Here is a 13887-nt window from a genome sequence, read left to right on the forward strand (position 1 = left end):
GGTAACACGTGAGGGTCGAATCTGGGACCTTACTGTAACTACAGACGACCAGTCCCAGCCGAACTAACCACGGGAGGCGCTTTCTTAGGTTGATTGCCAACTGTTTTTTTGCTAATTTTGTCCACTAAGATACTAAGAGTGTACATTTTTCCTTTTGAAGATTATAGTTTTCAAATGTAAAGAAGCATTGCAAAGTCACTGTGTATGACATCAATTCCTATGATTTGCATGGTTAAAAGTATTAATTCGAGTGTTTAGAAGCTGATTGGATTGTACAGCAGGTTAATTAATAGAGCAATTAAAGAGACGTATACTATTCGCCTTTTATTGTTTATGCGTTCTCTTTAATTGCCCTTTCTTCCACTTATTCCTTTGTAAATATTATGAAGGCCTCAGACATTTTATTATGCATATCAGTTTGGATGACTTTTACATGTCCTTACAACCAATGTACCTAGCATATCACAATGTTTTATTGTAAAACAATGGGTCTGTATGTATTGGACAGTTTTTCTGAAAACTGTTTTTATCTGTAGAGTTTACAGTACCAACTTTAAAAACACATGTAATCTCAAATATAATTTATAAAAATTTTAAAAAAATTACTAAATACTATTACATTTTTTCCTTCCACCTACTACCACCAACCACCAACCACCAACCACCATACACCATACACCACCACCCACCGCCTCCCTCCTCCCCTACCTCCATTGTTGCCCCTTCCCTCTTCTCTCCTCCCTCTTGGAATTTAAAAGATAATAGAGGTATCTTTCTTTTAAAGTAGTGATTAAATGATGGGAGGAAGAGTTACCTATTACTCAAAATTAACAAAAAGGTCAAGGAACCAATTTAATTAACAATTAATTATAAAAAAAATAATAAACTAACATTCCAAAAGAGAGAGAGGAAGTGCGCACCCATTATGTTGCATCCCTTTTTTCTTGGACACTTATACCTATATATATGAGTTATCATTTTCTTTTCTTTGAGTCTCATTTTTGCATACTTGTGACCTCTTTGAAGATCATTCTTGAGTTTCGTAATTAATACAATTAGTACCAATTGAATCTTGAAGGGACATTTCTTCCCTTCTGATATCCTATTTAGATTTAGTTTTGCATCCATGTAAGAAATATCCAAATGTGATAAATTTAATAGTTAGATTAAGAAAATTTTGGCTAAATCTCGCAACTAGTACAAGGAAAACGATTCTATAAAAGTGTGACAACACATATTCTTAAATTATATACTAGGTGATATACAATATTCTTCATTATAAAACTTAGAATAAGACAAAGGAAATCAGGACAAGTTCAAACTATATGGTGCCAGACATTTATGAAAATGCCTATAAAAAATTTCCTATATAAATGAAGCATTCAATACTGAAATGGAATGATCCTCCTTTGGAGTTGCGGTGCATTTACAAAAAAAAAAAAAGCACTTTTAAGTACTAAAAGTACTTCTAGGGTGTTCAGTAACTAATTTTTCATAACTTAAGAAGTTCAATTTTTAATAATTTAAAAGCACTTTTGTCAGAAGTGTTTCTTTATAAGTTACGGCAACTTTAAACAGGGCTTGATTAGAGTTTTTCTGCAATAACTTTCTTATTCAGGTTATGGAGATTAGAACCAATATAAAAAGAGTCATCGTCATTATTTTGTGGTACACCTTATAATATGGCACCTTTAACCAAGCACGTGCAACGCAAAGACTATGGAACTTTTTTAATCTTCTATTTAATTTCCTTCTTAATTTTGTCTAAATCTAATTGCAAGGCCAACTTTAAAAATCTAGATGGGATTCAAAAATTCCTTGTAACAACTGTAGAGGGCATTAATTTCATTACAATCATGAAGGATTGTCCAGACTCAAATGGGCGCATAGAGATACAGTCAATAGGTGGAAATGAACAGTCCAAAGCTGTGGAAACAAGAAGATATTGTGCTTCTTAAATCCAGTGCGTGCTTGGACAAAATATCAACTGTCGCATTTCCTTATCGATGTGTAAGAGGGACTTGGGAGTTTCTGAAAAATACAGGCAAGAGCAGTAGCAATCCCTGTCCCTCAGGGTCGGCTTGGCTGGTGATAGGGTTGCCTCATTAGGTCTTGGCATCGTGTGATCGCGGTTCGATTCCTTTTATGGTCATATGTATCTTGAGAGGCGGGTGCACAGGCGCAAGGAGATTAGTCCGAAAAGGATACTTCCTTGTGATGACAAAAAAAAAAAAAAGACTTGGAATGCAATTGAAGGTATTAGTTTAGAGTTAATTTTATATAATGATGGTGTGTATATTATCATCGTTAAATACATAATTTTACATAGAAAATTTAAATTTAAATTATTTATCATGCATCTAATGATGATGATGATATATAAACTATTAGTATATAAAAGATTAATCCTTAAAATAGGTTGAGCACAACTCTATAACGTGACAAATTTGTAGCGTAGCATTGAAGTAGACAAAAAGATTCCGGATTTAGCTTTTAGCTCTAGTTGTTATGCTACGTGTATACTTAACGAAGATATGAATGAAAACCTAATACCATGGAATCTTTTTAAAGAATAAATTGCATAGACCTTTTCAAGAAGGATTTATCATAATTAGAATGGAGAATCCATCCAAGGTTTGTTTTGTAATTTAATGTGTCATGTATTTTGGATATATTATGGAAGCTTGTGTTGTAGATGTCTAGATGGGGAGCTAATTGAACAAGAAACACTAGATTAGCTAATAAAATGTTAATAATGTCAATGAATTAGAATTTTAAAGTGTGTGTGTGTGTGTTTACATTTCAATCTTATGAAATTGATTTTGAAGAGGGGAAAGCGTGATTTTAGGGAGCACTTTATTGGTTCCCTTGCAAAAAAAAAAAAAAAAAGGAAAAAAAAGAGGGAGAGAGAGAACAAAAAAGGATTTGCACTTGAAATGCTTATTATATTAGCACAAAAATAGGTTGTGCATCATTTTAATGTACTCGTTTTTTGAGAGACATTAACTTTACTTTTCATACTTGCATTAGGGGTATACTTCAAGTGGGTAAGGAGTAATATAAAACATTAATTTGTGACTTTTATAAATACTTCAGTCTATCAAGATGACTACTTTATTACTTTTTCTTAAACTTATACAATGATACCTATAAAAGTTTCAAGGTACAAGTTAAAACCAAGAAAGCAAGAATAAAAATGAGAAAGGTGTTTCTTGATAATTTTGTGCTACTAATGCTCTAGTTTTAATTTTATACCCTTAAACCCATCTTGTGAAGAATAAAAGAGAAGCGTTAAATGTACACCGTTTCGCAATAAATATACCCAAAATTACTCTTTTTTGCTCTAGTTCAAAAGAATCGAAAGTCTTTAAGTGCGTGTTTTTTGCAACAAATAATTATGTTTGGATTGTAATTTTTTTTGAAAAATTGTTACGTTTTCCGTGGACACATATTTCAGTCATCTTTTTATCTTACATATATCAAATTACTATAGTAGTTTTTCTTCAAAAAGTCCAGAAAATGCAATCCACACAAAACCAGTTCAAAAGAATCAAAAGCTTTAAGATTCGAATCAGAATTCGTGTTTTTTTTTTTAAAATATACCTACAAATTGAGTTTGTTCTTCAAAATGAACCATACTCTCCTACACAACAAAAACTTCTAACAATACTTCTATAAACGTACAATGATTTACCTAATAATACCAAAATTTTTAAAAAATAGAAAATATAATTAGCCTATAAAAAGAGAAAAGGAAATTCACAGATAAAGTGAAAAAGGCGCAATCGATTGACTGATAGATTCTCACCTGCAACCTGCACCTCGCTCCCCTGCACTGAAATCCAGCTTCCAATCTAACTTAAAAAACGTAAACTTTTTCGTGTCTTAAAATTCTTCCTCATATTCTTCACCCCATCCATTATCCCAAATTACAACTATGCCCCCATCGTTTTTTATATTATTAAAACACACACAGTCACACACTCACTCACGCGCTGTTCCCCCTTCATTTCACACTCTGATCCGAATAAACGATCAAGAAAAGACAAACAATGCACGACTCCACCACCACCTCCCGCCACCGTCACCGCCACCGCCGCGAACCACCACAACCGACTCACCGCCGTCGTTCTTGGTGTTGCTCTTTCGCCGTTCCGCCGCAGAGCCCAGAGAACCACTACGACGGCGGCGGCAAAACCCGCTACTGTGTTTCTACTCGCTCCCAGTCGTCGAAGCATCTCGGAAATCCTCCGACGCCTAAAAAGACCGAAATGCACCCGAAGTCTTCTCATAATTCCTTCCCCAACTCGCCACAGTCGCAGGCTTCGACTACCTCCTCCTCCTCGAAACTTGGGCTCCGGAAGATTCTATCTCCGGGTCGGGTCTCCCCTATTGAGGAACCCGCTCCGGTTCCGACGACTACGAAGGGGAGAACTGCAAGTTCTTTGACGGAAGTTCCGAAATCGCCCATGCGAGATGATTGTAGCTGTGGTGAGGCGGAGGCGGACGAGGAGGGTAGTTTGGGGAATTTTGACGTGAGGTTGAATTTGAAGGCGAGAAATGGAGGGGAATCTTTGATTTTGGAGCTGAGCTCGGCGGTTCTGGCGGCGAATAGCTCCGTGTTCGCCGGACTAATTGCTGATTACCGGACGAATTCGAATGCCAAGGGTTTGTGTCGAATTGAGGTGCCGGATGTTGACAATTTGGGTGTTTTTCGAGAAACGATTGAGCTTATGTTCGATGAAGATATCCCGAAAAAACTCGTCAAGATTGGGCCTTTTCGCGCCATTGATATGCTGGAGGTATATTTCTTGGAATATTTGCGCCATTTCTTTTAATTTGCACTTATTTTATTGGATGATTGTACCCTGTGCTTGTTGAGTTGTACTTTGCTTTGACAAGAACTAGTTGTCTTGTAATATCATCTGTTTTAGGAAAGTTATTGTGTAAAGCGATATTAATAGGTTCGGCTCTTTGCATACTGTTAATTATATAAAGTAATGGAAGAATATTTTAGATACAATATCTTGAAAGCATTCTCAAATTTGGTCAATTTTTCTCCTAGGCTGGTGATGTAGGATGTAACTGGGGCAGATTGGCTACTAATGGAAGAACCAGAATTGAAGTACAAATATGTTGTTGTTAGTTATAAGCAGGAATTCTTTGACCATTTTGTCAGAGAAATGACTAGTGCATTAGGAACGAGCATCAAAATAATTTTCGTGCTGAGACAATTAGTCAAAAGAAGACTTGAATGTATTATTCCGTGTAGAATGTAGTCATTTTAAAGCACAGAAGAGTCATTATTTGCTTATGAGGGGGTTCCTACTTGTATCACTGTCAAAATTCTTGATGTTAGCTCTGAACAAGTAGTCTTCTGTACAATGGCAATAACTGACTAGAATGTGTTCATTTTAGTTGTGCTTATATGTGCATTTAAGGTGTTTCCGTACCCAAGTGCCATGACTAGAACTTTTTCCTACTCTAGTAGCATTTTAGGTTTATGGGATAAATAAAAGATTAAACCATAAAGTACACTATGCACTTCATATACTTGGATTTCTCTCTTTAGTTAACTTCAGTGAAGTTTTAGTTCCTGAAAGATTACGAAAAGAATATGGTGAAGTAGCAATGGAGTCACATAAGACCAGCAACAATGATCACTGATATATGCAGTAAAATCTGTATATTGGCTATTGAGTTTAAATTCCCTGGAGTTGCCTTGGTTTGAAACTAGAGTTGGATAAACAGTGGATGTTTATGGCAATTATCTGAGACTATATATGAGAGTTTAGTGTCCCCATAATATTGGAAATCACATACTCCCTCGTAAGTCACTTTCCTTCCACGAAAAGAATAACTAATGTAGGCAATGATGGCTAAAGTTAAAAAATTATGTTGCTGCAAGGAAAAAAATAGTCATCAAATTGCTTGTACTGGCTCTGCTTTCTTAAATTCATTGTTCTTTATCTGTACCATCGCAGCAAGATTTGTCAAGTGCTCATTTGCTTATGTCTTTTCCTTTTCCTCTTTTTCTTTGTAGATATGCTTTAACAGGAAATCTCCATTTTGCATTTTCTTAGTATTAAGCCACTTGTAACCGTTTAGTAGGTATCTATGGCATTTGCCAAACTGGGTGTGTTTTTATAATATGGCATTAGCATGGTTGACCCTCTCTCCCCCTCTTTCTCTCTCTCTGTGCTTTCTCCCCCCTTTCTCTCACACAGTTTATGTAGGTTAGCTATTTGTTTATAACAAGCTTTTGGCTAGAGGCAAGAGTCAATTACTATGAAGTAGCTGAATTTGATAGAGATTTGGCATACTGATTTTGCTTTGTTTCAATATCAATGTTTCTTTGAGGTTTGGATGGGTGTGAAGATATTCACAGTAGCATGTGGTTTTTTCTCTTTTCTTTATTTTGTTGAATTATTTCGGCTTAAATATAGCCTGGATAGTTTATTGACAACTAGATGTTATAGCTGCACGTTGTCTGGGAACTACATTGGCCCAGCATCGCCATTTTTGTGCTTAAATCATCTGCTTTTGTTTATTTATTACGTGTTCACATGCTGGATAGAGAAGGAGAAGGGCACTGTTGTTTTTGTAGGCTTCTTTTTTCCTGTTCTCTTTGGATTGTTAATAGATGTTTCTGGCTCAATCTGAGATGAAATGTTTGTCATGTTCTCACACCCCTTTACTTCTTAACTTCAGGTGGCTGCAGGTATCAAGTTTGTCAGGGGTGTTTCGTCATGCTTAAAGTTCCTTGAAGCAGTGCCCTGGACTGAGGAAGAAGAAGAGAAACTGAGGGTCCTCTTTACAAAATATAAGTTCGATGATGGAACAAGTAGAGACATATTGGCCAGGCTTTATGCACTTGAGTCGGTAGATTCTCAACAAACCATGGCTCGACAGCTACTTTGGTCAATTATTACCTGTGCTGATACCAATGCTGGAAACGAGCTGAAATCCTTAGTCAAGGGGCTCCTGTCCAAAAGCTCAGTTTACGAGAAGGACTACGATGATATTGAGAGGGACGACATTTTTGCTGTTTGCCAGTCTTGTTTGAGTTCTTTGATCAATCTGTTTGAGGAGGCATCTGGCACTGCTCAATCTGAAAAATTAGCGAAACAGGATAAAGGTAAGCCGATGATTGAACGCATCTCAAAGCAGGTTGACAACCTTAATTGGTTGTTTGAAATCCTGCTTGATCACCAAATGGCCGAGGAGATGGTAGATATGTGGGCAGATCAAGCAGACTTAATTAGAATGCACGAGAGCTCATCTCCTATGATTAGATATGAGCTTAGCCGGGTGTCAGCAATGTTGTTTATCGCACTGGGCACTCGGAAACTGCATTGTCCGTCAGATTCTAGGCTGAGCCTCCTCAGTGCATGGTTCAGACCTATGCTATTGGACTTTGGTTGGTTACAGAGGTGCAAAAAGGGGCTTGACATGAAGGCCTTGGAGGAAGCAATGGGTCAGGCACTCCTTACCCTTCCTCTAAAGGAGCAATACACGCTGTTTATGGATTGGTTCTGTTATTTCTCGAAGCATGGCACGGAATGCCCTAATCTCGGTAAAGCATTCCAGATCTGGTGGCGCAGATCGTTCTTGAGAGGATCTGAAACTTATGCTATTGAGTCTAGGTAAAATGATACTTCTTTGCATATTTCCGATGCAATCAAATATCTTGGCATCAGAGATTGGTCAATTCAAAACATGTGAAACCGGTAATGTAGGTTATGTAGAATATCTAACTGTTGTAACAATGTCAACTAGATAGAGAGTGCCAGCTCCTAACCTCCATTCTTTTGTGCATCATATGGAGTTTGATTTCATTGGGTTTGATAGAGACCCCTCCCAGAACCCTATTAGGAGCTTGCTTTACCAGAGTGGGATAGACCTATTTGTCTGAGAAGTAGTCTTGCTCTTCTTCTTCTTTTAATGTATCCTGGTGAAGTGATTGCCATCCATGGTGATGAAGTTGACTGCAGTTACATCTAGTTTGAGTTTTGGAGAATTAGAAATTGTCTGTTTGCTGGAGAGTGAAAATGCGTATATTGGCTGTAGCTAAAACAATATTACACCTATCAATTTGGTGCATATGCTTTGTTTGTTTGAAAGTTATTAATTTGAGTGAGGCTTGGCCAAAATTATGATCACCGCAGAATAATCTTACACTTGAAAATAGATTAAAAAAAAAAAGGAGATAAAATTATATTATATGCTCAAAATTGAGTAAGGTCCTTGAATCTGCAATTTCAAGCATCATTATTGTCTTGCGGTTCATAAAAAGTTTCAAGACTTCATATCCCTAAATCATAGAATTGAGATCCAATTCTAACGAGGGCCAAAGAATTTGACATTCAAAAACCTTGCCAGAAAGATATAAAAAGAGGAAAACCAAATAAAGCCTCTCAGCACGGTGGCGTTTGATAGGAATCAACCCTAGCAAAACTTTGCATGAGAGTTTCAAGAAATTCAACCAAAACATGTTCAAACGTTGATTTTAAATAGAAATCAAAAGGGATATATGTGAATGGATCAACTTAAAACCATTAATAATAGGATAAAAGAGAGAATACCACATAAAAATAAATAGATGAGTCTTCAGTCAGAAACTAACAAGAATTATTTATATTTTTTATAATACGTGGGAAAAAAAATCTTGAGTTTAGTGATAACCACACTATGTTTTCTTTTTTATTAGGTTAGTATTTATATACTCAAAAACTGAATAGAAAAATAGTAGTCTTTCCCTACTTAATGTGATCTTGTTTAAGCATCAACGTGTTGGGAAAAATTCCCTAAAGAATACATGAAATTCATCATTATTATATCACTATTCATTTAAGATCCCATAAAGGTACAAAATATCCGTGCAAAAAAAAAAAGGGTAATTACCCAATGATCCTTGTACAATTTGCTTGACAGATTAAAAGTATAACATATTATGTTAGTAAATTACTCTCCAAGAGGCAGACGTAAACTCCGCACCTATGTCTTTATTTTGGAAGCCTTTTGGCTGGAAACAGTAATCCGCAATACTCCTTTGTTTTGTTTTGTTTTGTCTTTTTTTTTTTTTTTTTTTAAGTGGGAGGTCTTATCAAGAGACCTCCTACTTTCAACCCTAGCATTTTACCACTCAATTTAACCTTCCACCTACAAAACTTTTTTTTTTTTAAATCTATGTATAATACGCAAAAAAAATAATTTAACTAAACACATTGTAGTTTTGTACTTTCATTATGCCAAATATATAAATTATGCATACACCTACTTCACAAGAATCTGGTATAAAATCTATCTCAAGTTGCTGCATCTTTGCCCATTTTTTTGTTACTTTCTATTTAGTTTTGTAGTAGCTCTTATATTTACTAAATATAACTCATAATTATTACATAATTATGGTGTAATAATCAATTACGGTTGACCTAACAATTGAACTGGTTATCCTGGCCCAATTAATATATCTAATTGATAAACTCGTTGGGGTTCCTAAATCATGTTCTCTTAGATAGGCGGCTGGCTTACATTTTTTTAAAATTTCTTTCCGGTAAAGGAACGGTGAAATTTAAGAAGTGAGGAGGGAGCAGAGGGATTAGAACTTGTGACCTCTAATTTTTGGAGTCTCAACCTTAGATGATTAAATTACATATTAGTGTATTAGGTCACAACCAGAATTTTATAAGCTCTGAGTAAGATGGAACAGAATTTTCAGAATATCATTTTTGGGCCCTAAAATCTAAATGTGAAGCAAATCCAACTTTTCTCTTGGTTGCAGAATGTTTGGGAATGCCGAAACTCCTGGCAGTGACAAGATCCCTTGAAGAAGGGTAATTCGTGAGAATTTCTGAAAGATTTTTTGAAATTTGTGCCCCGCCACAACAAGCTATTAACTTTATTTGACCTGAAAAATAAATTGAAACTGTCTTCTTTTCTAGAGAGTGGATAAATCAAGTCTTAAAACTACAAAAAGTACATAGAGTTGACCATCAAATTCAGCCAAACACGACGATCTAATCCCAACCAATCACTGATGTATTAACATTTCTAGAACCCTAATGATAAAAAAAAATTTAAAAGAAAGTTTAACCTTGTGATTGATTTCAATCGTACATTTGATAGAATGCTTTCAAGAATTTGTATCTAAAGTATTTTGCCATTATTACAAGCAATGCAAATAGCCTCACGTATTAAAATCTTGCATTTATAAACTTTTTAACCTCCTATAATACGAATTATTGCTATATTTCACTAGTTCAGCTTCTTTTTTTCTTTTTTTTTTTTTTCCAAAATCATTGTTTCTTCTTAACCTTTTTATTTTTTTTACGAGCCTAATTTTCAATTTATCCTCTTTTTTTCAAATGTCCACAGTCCATAGTTAAAAAACTAAGGCACTTCTCCTACTCCCCTTTGTCATTTCCTTTGCCTATTCTTCACCGAAAGCAGATGAAAGAAAGAAGATTGAATTAAATGCATGCACCCAAAAAAGTTTAAGATCTTTCAAAAACAGAATAAGCTACTTCAGTTTTTTATCCAGAACAAAATTTTTTTTTTTGACATTTCACTTGTATTTTGCATTAGTTATTTCAAAAGCCCTTATGTATGGAATGGTTGGTGGTAGTATTTTTAATTTATGAGATACGTAAGTAGTTGGAGTTGGAAAGAATGAAGTAATTATAGTAATTGTTTAATATTTCATAGTTTACTTGGAAATTTTCCTTTTTTTCCTTAGATGTATATTGCTTGATTATGATGTTTCCTTTATGATATTCGTTGCATTCCTCTTATTTTCTTTTCAGTCGTGCGTATCAATTTTTCCCTTAATGGTTTCATTTTAATGTTTTCAAATGGCCACAGAAAGAGAAAGTGAGATTCTGTAGGGATCCTTTGTTGCAGTGACTAGAAATAAGCACTGTTCAAGTGCCCACGAGTAAGCCCTGCGCAAGAGCTCATTAAGGTGATCCAATGGAGGAGTCGTCAAAAATCATACTAATTTTGTTCTGCATTATGGCTACTTTGGGTTGTTCCATGGCTGAAAATTTGGATGTTGAAAATTTGGGTGGTAAGTATCACTTATATTCTTGAAAAATTGTATTATTTATTAGATTAATCTTTTCTATTTCATCTTTACCGTGACAGTTTTAAATGTATGTCATACATGCAATACTTTATTACAGATTCCCAATGTAAAATTTTGTTCACATGACTACCATGCCTTAATCTTGAAAATCATGAACCCTAGAAAGTATCAAAGGATTGCCAAAATTCTGTTGTGTAACATGCATGCAGGTTTCAAGTATGGTCCAAGGTTTGACAATGCCTTGCAAGTGAAGAAAGATGAATACATAACCTACGAACCATCATCACCAATTGCTGTTTCACCTGAAGAAGAATCCTATTTCATCAGTCGCAAGGATCATGAAGATCACAAAGACAAACATCACAAACACAAACATAAAAAAGATTGTGGAGCATCAACAACTAATTGTTTGAAAGGCACCATGCTTGGGGTCGCATCTATTCTTGTTACTTTTCTATGGTTCCTTTGATTCTTGGAAGATGTGGAGGAAGAAATAGACTACAATATACATTTGGTTCTTGAGTTAGTTCCATTTTGTTTAGTTGTTAGTCTAATTCTAGAAGATGGTGCGTCGTTGTTCTTGATGTGTTTTGGATTCTCTTATAGTTAATAGTACTTTTATATATTTATATGTTATTGAGAAATTTTTATAGCTACTCTTTTTTTTTTCAATCCTTTCACTCCTCCTGACGCCATTCTTACTTTCAATTCGAACTCTAAATTTAACAACGACGAAGACTATCAGAATTGCTGACCATTGCATTAACTCCAGTGGTTTTAAAAAACTACTCTAGTCATGGTTTTTTTGTCTTGGCATATATGGGTATAAAAAGCTTGAAGCATAATTCAGTAACAGATCAATTATGAGATGATTGAAAATTGGCTATCTTGTGCTTCGTCTTCTTCTATCTAAGTTGCCATTTCTTTTGGATCTGAGTTGCATTGATTGAAAATTGGCTATCTTTTTGTTTTCACCCGCCTTTATTGTTTGGGGCAAGGTTTTTCAATTTGTCCTGTTTTAACTTGTGCTAACAATGGTTCCAAGAGAAATCCCTTCTAAGATAGTTATTTGTAGAATTTATTCTGCTCAAAATTAATAAGTTAAAAACAATACCATTTTCTAAACATGTTAGATTCGTATTCTTCCAAGGTAAAGAATTACATTTTTTAATTAACAAAGTAAAATTAATACTCTGTCACATTTAATTTATTGGAAAGAGATTGCAAGGTAGTAAATTCTACATTGCGGATTACCCTATAATTTTTGCTCTCTAGTTACCAAAATATGGAAACTATATAATTGATTGTCGATCGTAATTGATTTGGTGCACATTTCATTTCGTCACATAGATTTCATAGATGTTTTTGAGTATATTTTTTAAGGGTTTGATTAGGGCACTCGTTAAAAGAGTTCCATTGTGTTAATTTTTTCGCTAAAGTATTAACTGTTTCGGAAAGTGTCCAAATTTAAGGGAGTAATAAATGTGAGTCTGTGTATGGTAAATTAAATGTAATTTTGGTGTCTTAATGAATGTCTTAGAGCATTGGTTGGAAGGAAAACTCTTCTTTTAATATTCTATCTTGATTCCCAATTCATTACATTCTATCTTGTATTGGTATATTTGGAATCTATTTCATTGATAGACTTCGCTCTTGCCCATATCAGATTATTATTCTAAGGATGCACTTGATAGAAGTGAAATCTGAGATGAAGTATAGAATCTGAAATTTGAAATCTTAACATTCAAGCGTATTTTGCATTAAGTGATAAGTGAACAGTTTATCACTTATTTTTCAAAGTAAATTTTGTCTAGATAATTCAAAGTCACTTAATTAATTAAGATGTTTTATTTTTTTATTATCAAATACGTATTAACATATTAAGGTTTGAACTCATTAAATTTAACTACTGAATTGAATTATTAAACAAGGCCTAACACTTAGAGCAGAGTTATATTAAACAAATGCGATGAGAAGAATGATGGAAAAGAAAATCTCATTCATTGTAATTAACAGGCCGTGTTAATAGTATATTTGAGTGATTTTAAAAAAAAAAAATACTAGTATATTTGACTATAATAGTGAAAGGACTAAGCCAAAATAAGTAAAAACCATTTTCCTAGTCACATACTTCTCAGGGGGGAAATATATATATATTGTAAATATAGGTGCTTATGCCACTATACAGCTTCCGCAATGCCAACAGAAAGACACAATCAAAATATCATACTACATAGACTTTAACTTTTTTATTTCAGAAAATGTGTAATTCTTAAGAGGTAATATTTATACTTTTATATCCATTAATTACTAATGTACTAGAATATTACTGATGTACTTGTATGCTGACCTATACTATGCACACATTTACATTTAAGATAATAATAACAATAAATGAATTATTTACAATGGTTACATGAAAAAAAGTTAAAAAAATAAAAAAGAGTGCAATTTTATCATCTATTTTATGCCGTAGTTATGTATCTTATCTAAAACCTTAAAGTATACTTAAAAATATGAAAAAATATCACAAAAACACTTGAAAATATCAAAAGGACATCAAATACAATATTATTACCCCTTCCTTCCACATTCTTCCCCCTTCACACCATTTCCCTGAGGAGCCCCAACCCACAATTCCCCTCACCTCACATCATTTAAATACCTCTCTTCTACCCTCCACCATCTTCTTCTTTACCTATTAGCTAACATTCTCACATTCTTGCAGTCACTCTTCACTTCCTCAAACCCTACATTCTCTTTGCCCTATCCCACTCCTACCTAATTGTTTCATCTCTTAC

At 34.4% G+C, this 13887-nt stretch overlaps 1 protein-coding gene across 1 annotated transcript; it reads left to right on the top strand.

The window, feature by feature from the left end:
- The first annotated feature begins 3931 nt into the window (after window positions 1–3931).
- LOC113701034 (BTB/POZ domain-containing protein At2g13690-like) lies at window positions 3932–8003 on the top strand. The gene is made up of 2 exons (XM_027221482.2): window positions 3932–4802; window positions 6712–8003. The coding sequence occupies exons 1-2, from the start codon at window positions 4053–4055 to the stop codon at window positions 7648–7650; spliced, it is 1689 nt and encodes a 562-aa protein (XP_027077283.1). The 5' UTR covers window positions 3932–4052; the 3' UTR covers window positions 7651–8003.
- Window positions 8004–13887: the final 5884 nt, after the last annotated feature.

The sequence above is a fragment of the Coffea arabica genome, chromosome 7e (assembly GCF_036785885.1).
Source record: "Coffea arabica cultivar ET-39 chromosome 7e, Coffea Arabica ET-39 HiFi, whole genome shotgun sequence".
Classification (NCBI taxonomy): Eukaryota; Viridiplantae; Streptophyta; class Magnoliopsida; order Gentianales; family Rubiaceae; genus Coffea; species Coffea arabica.

Excerpts from the sequence above, each read along its gene's own strand:
- LOC113701034 (XM_027221482.2), top strand. The coding sequence starts at position 4,053 with ATGCACGACTCCACCACCACCTCCCGCCACCGTCACCGCCACCGCCGC. Across the intron at positions 4,803-6,711 it reads GCGCCATTGATATGCTGGAG|GTGGCTGCAGGTATCAAGTT; the intron begins GTATATTTCTTG and ends TCTTAACTTCAG.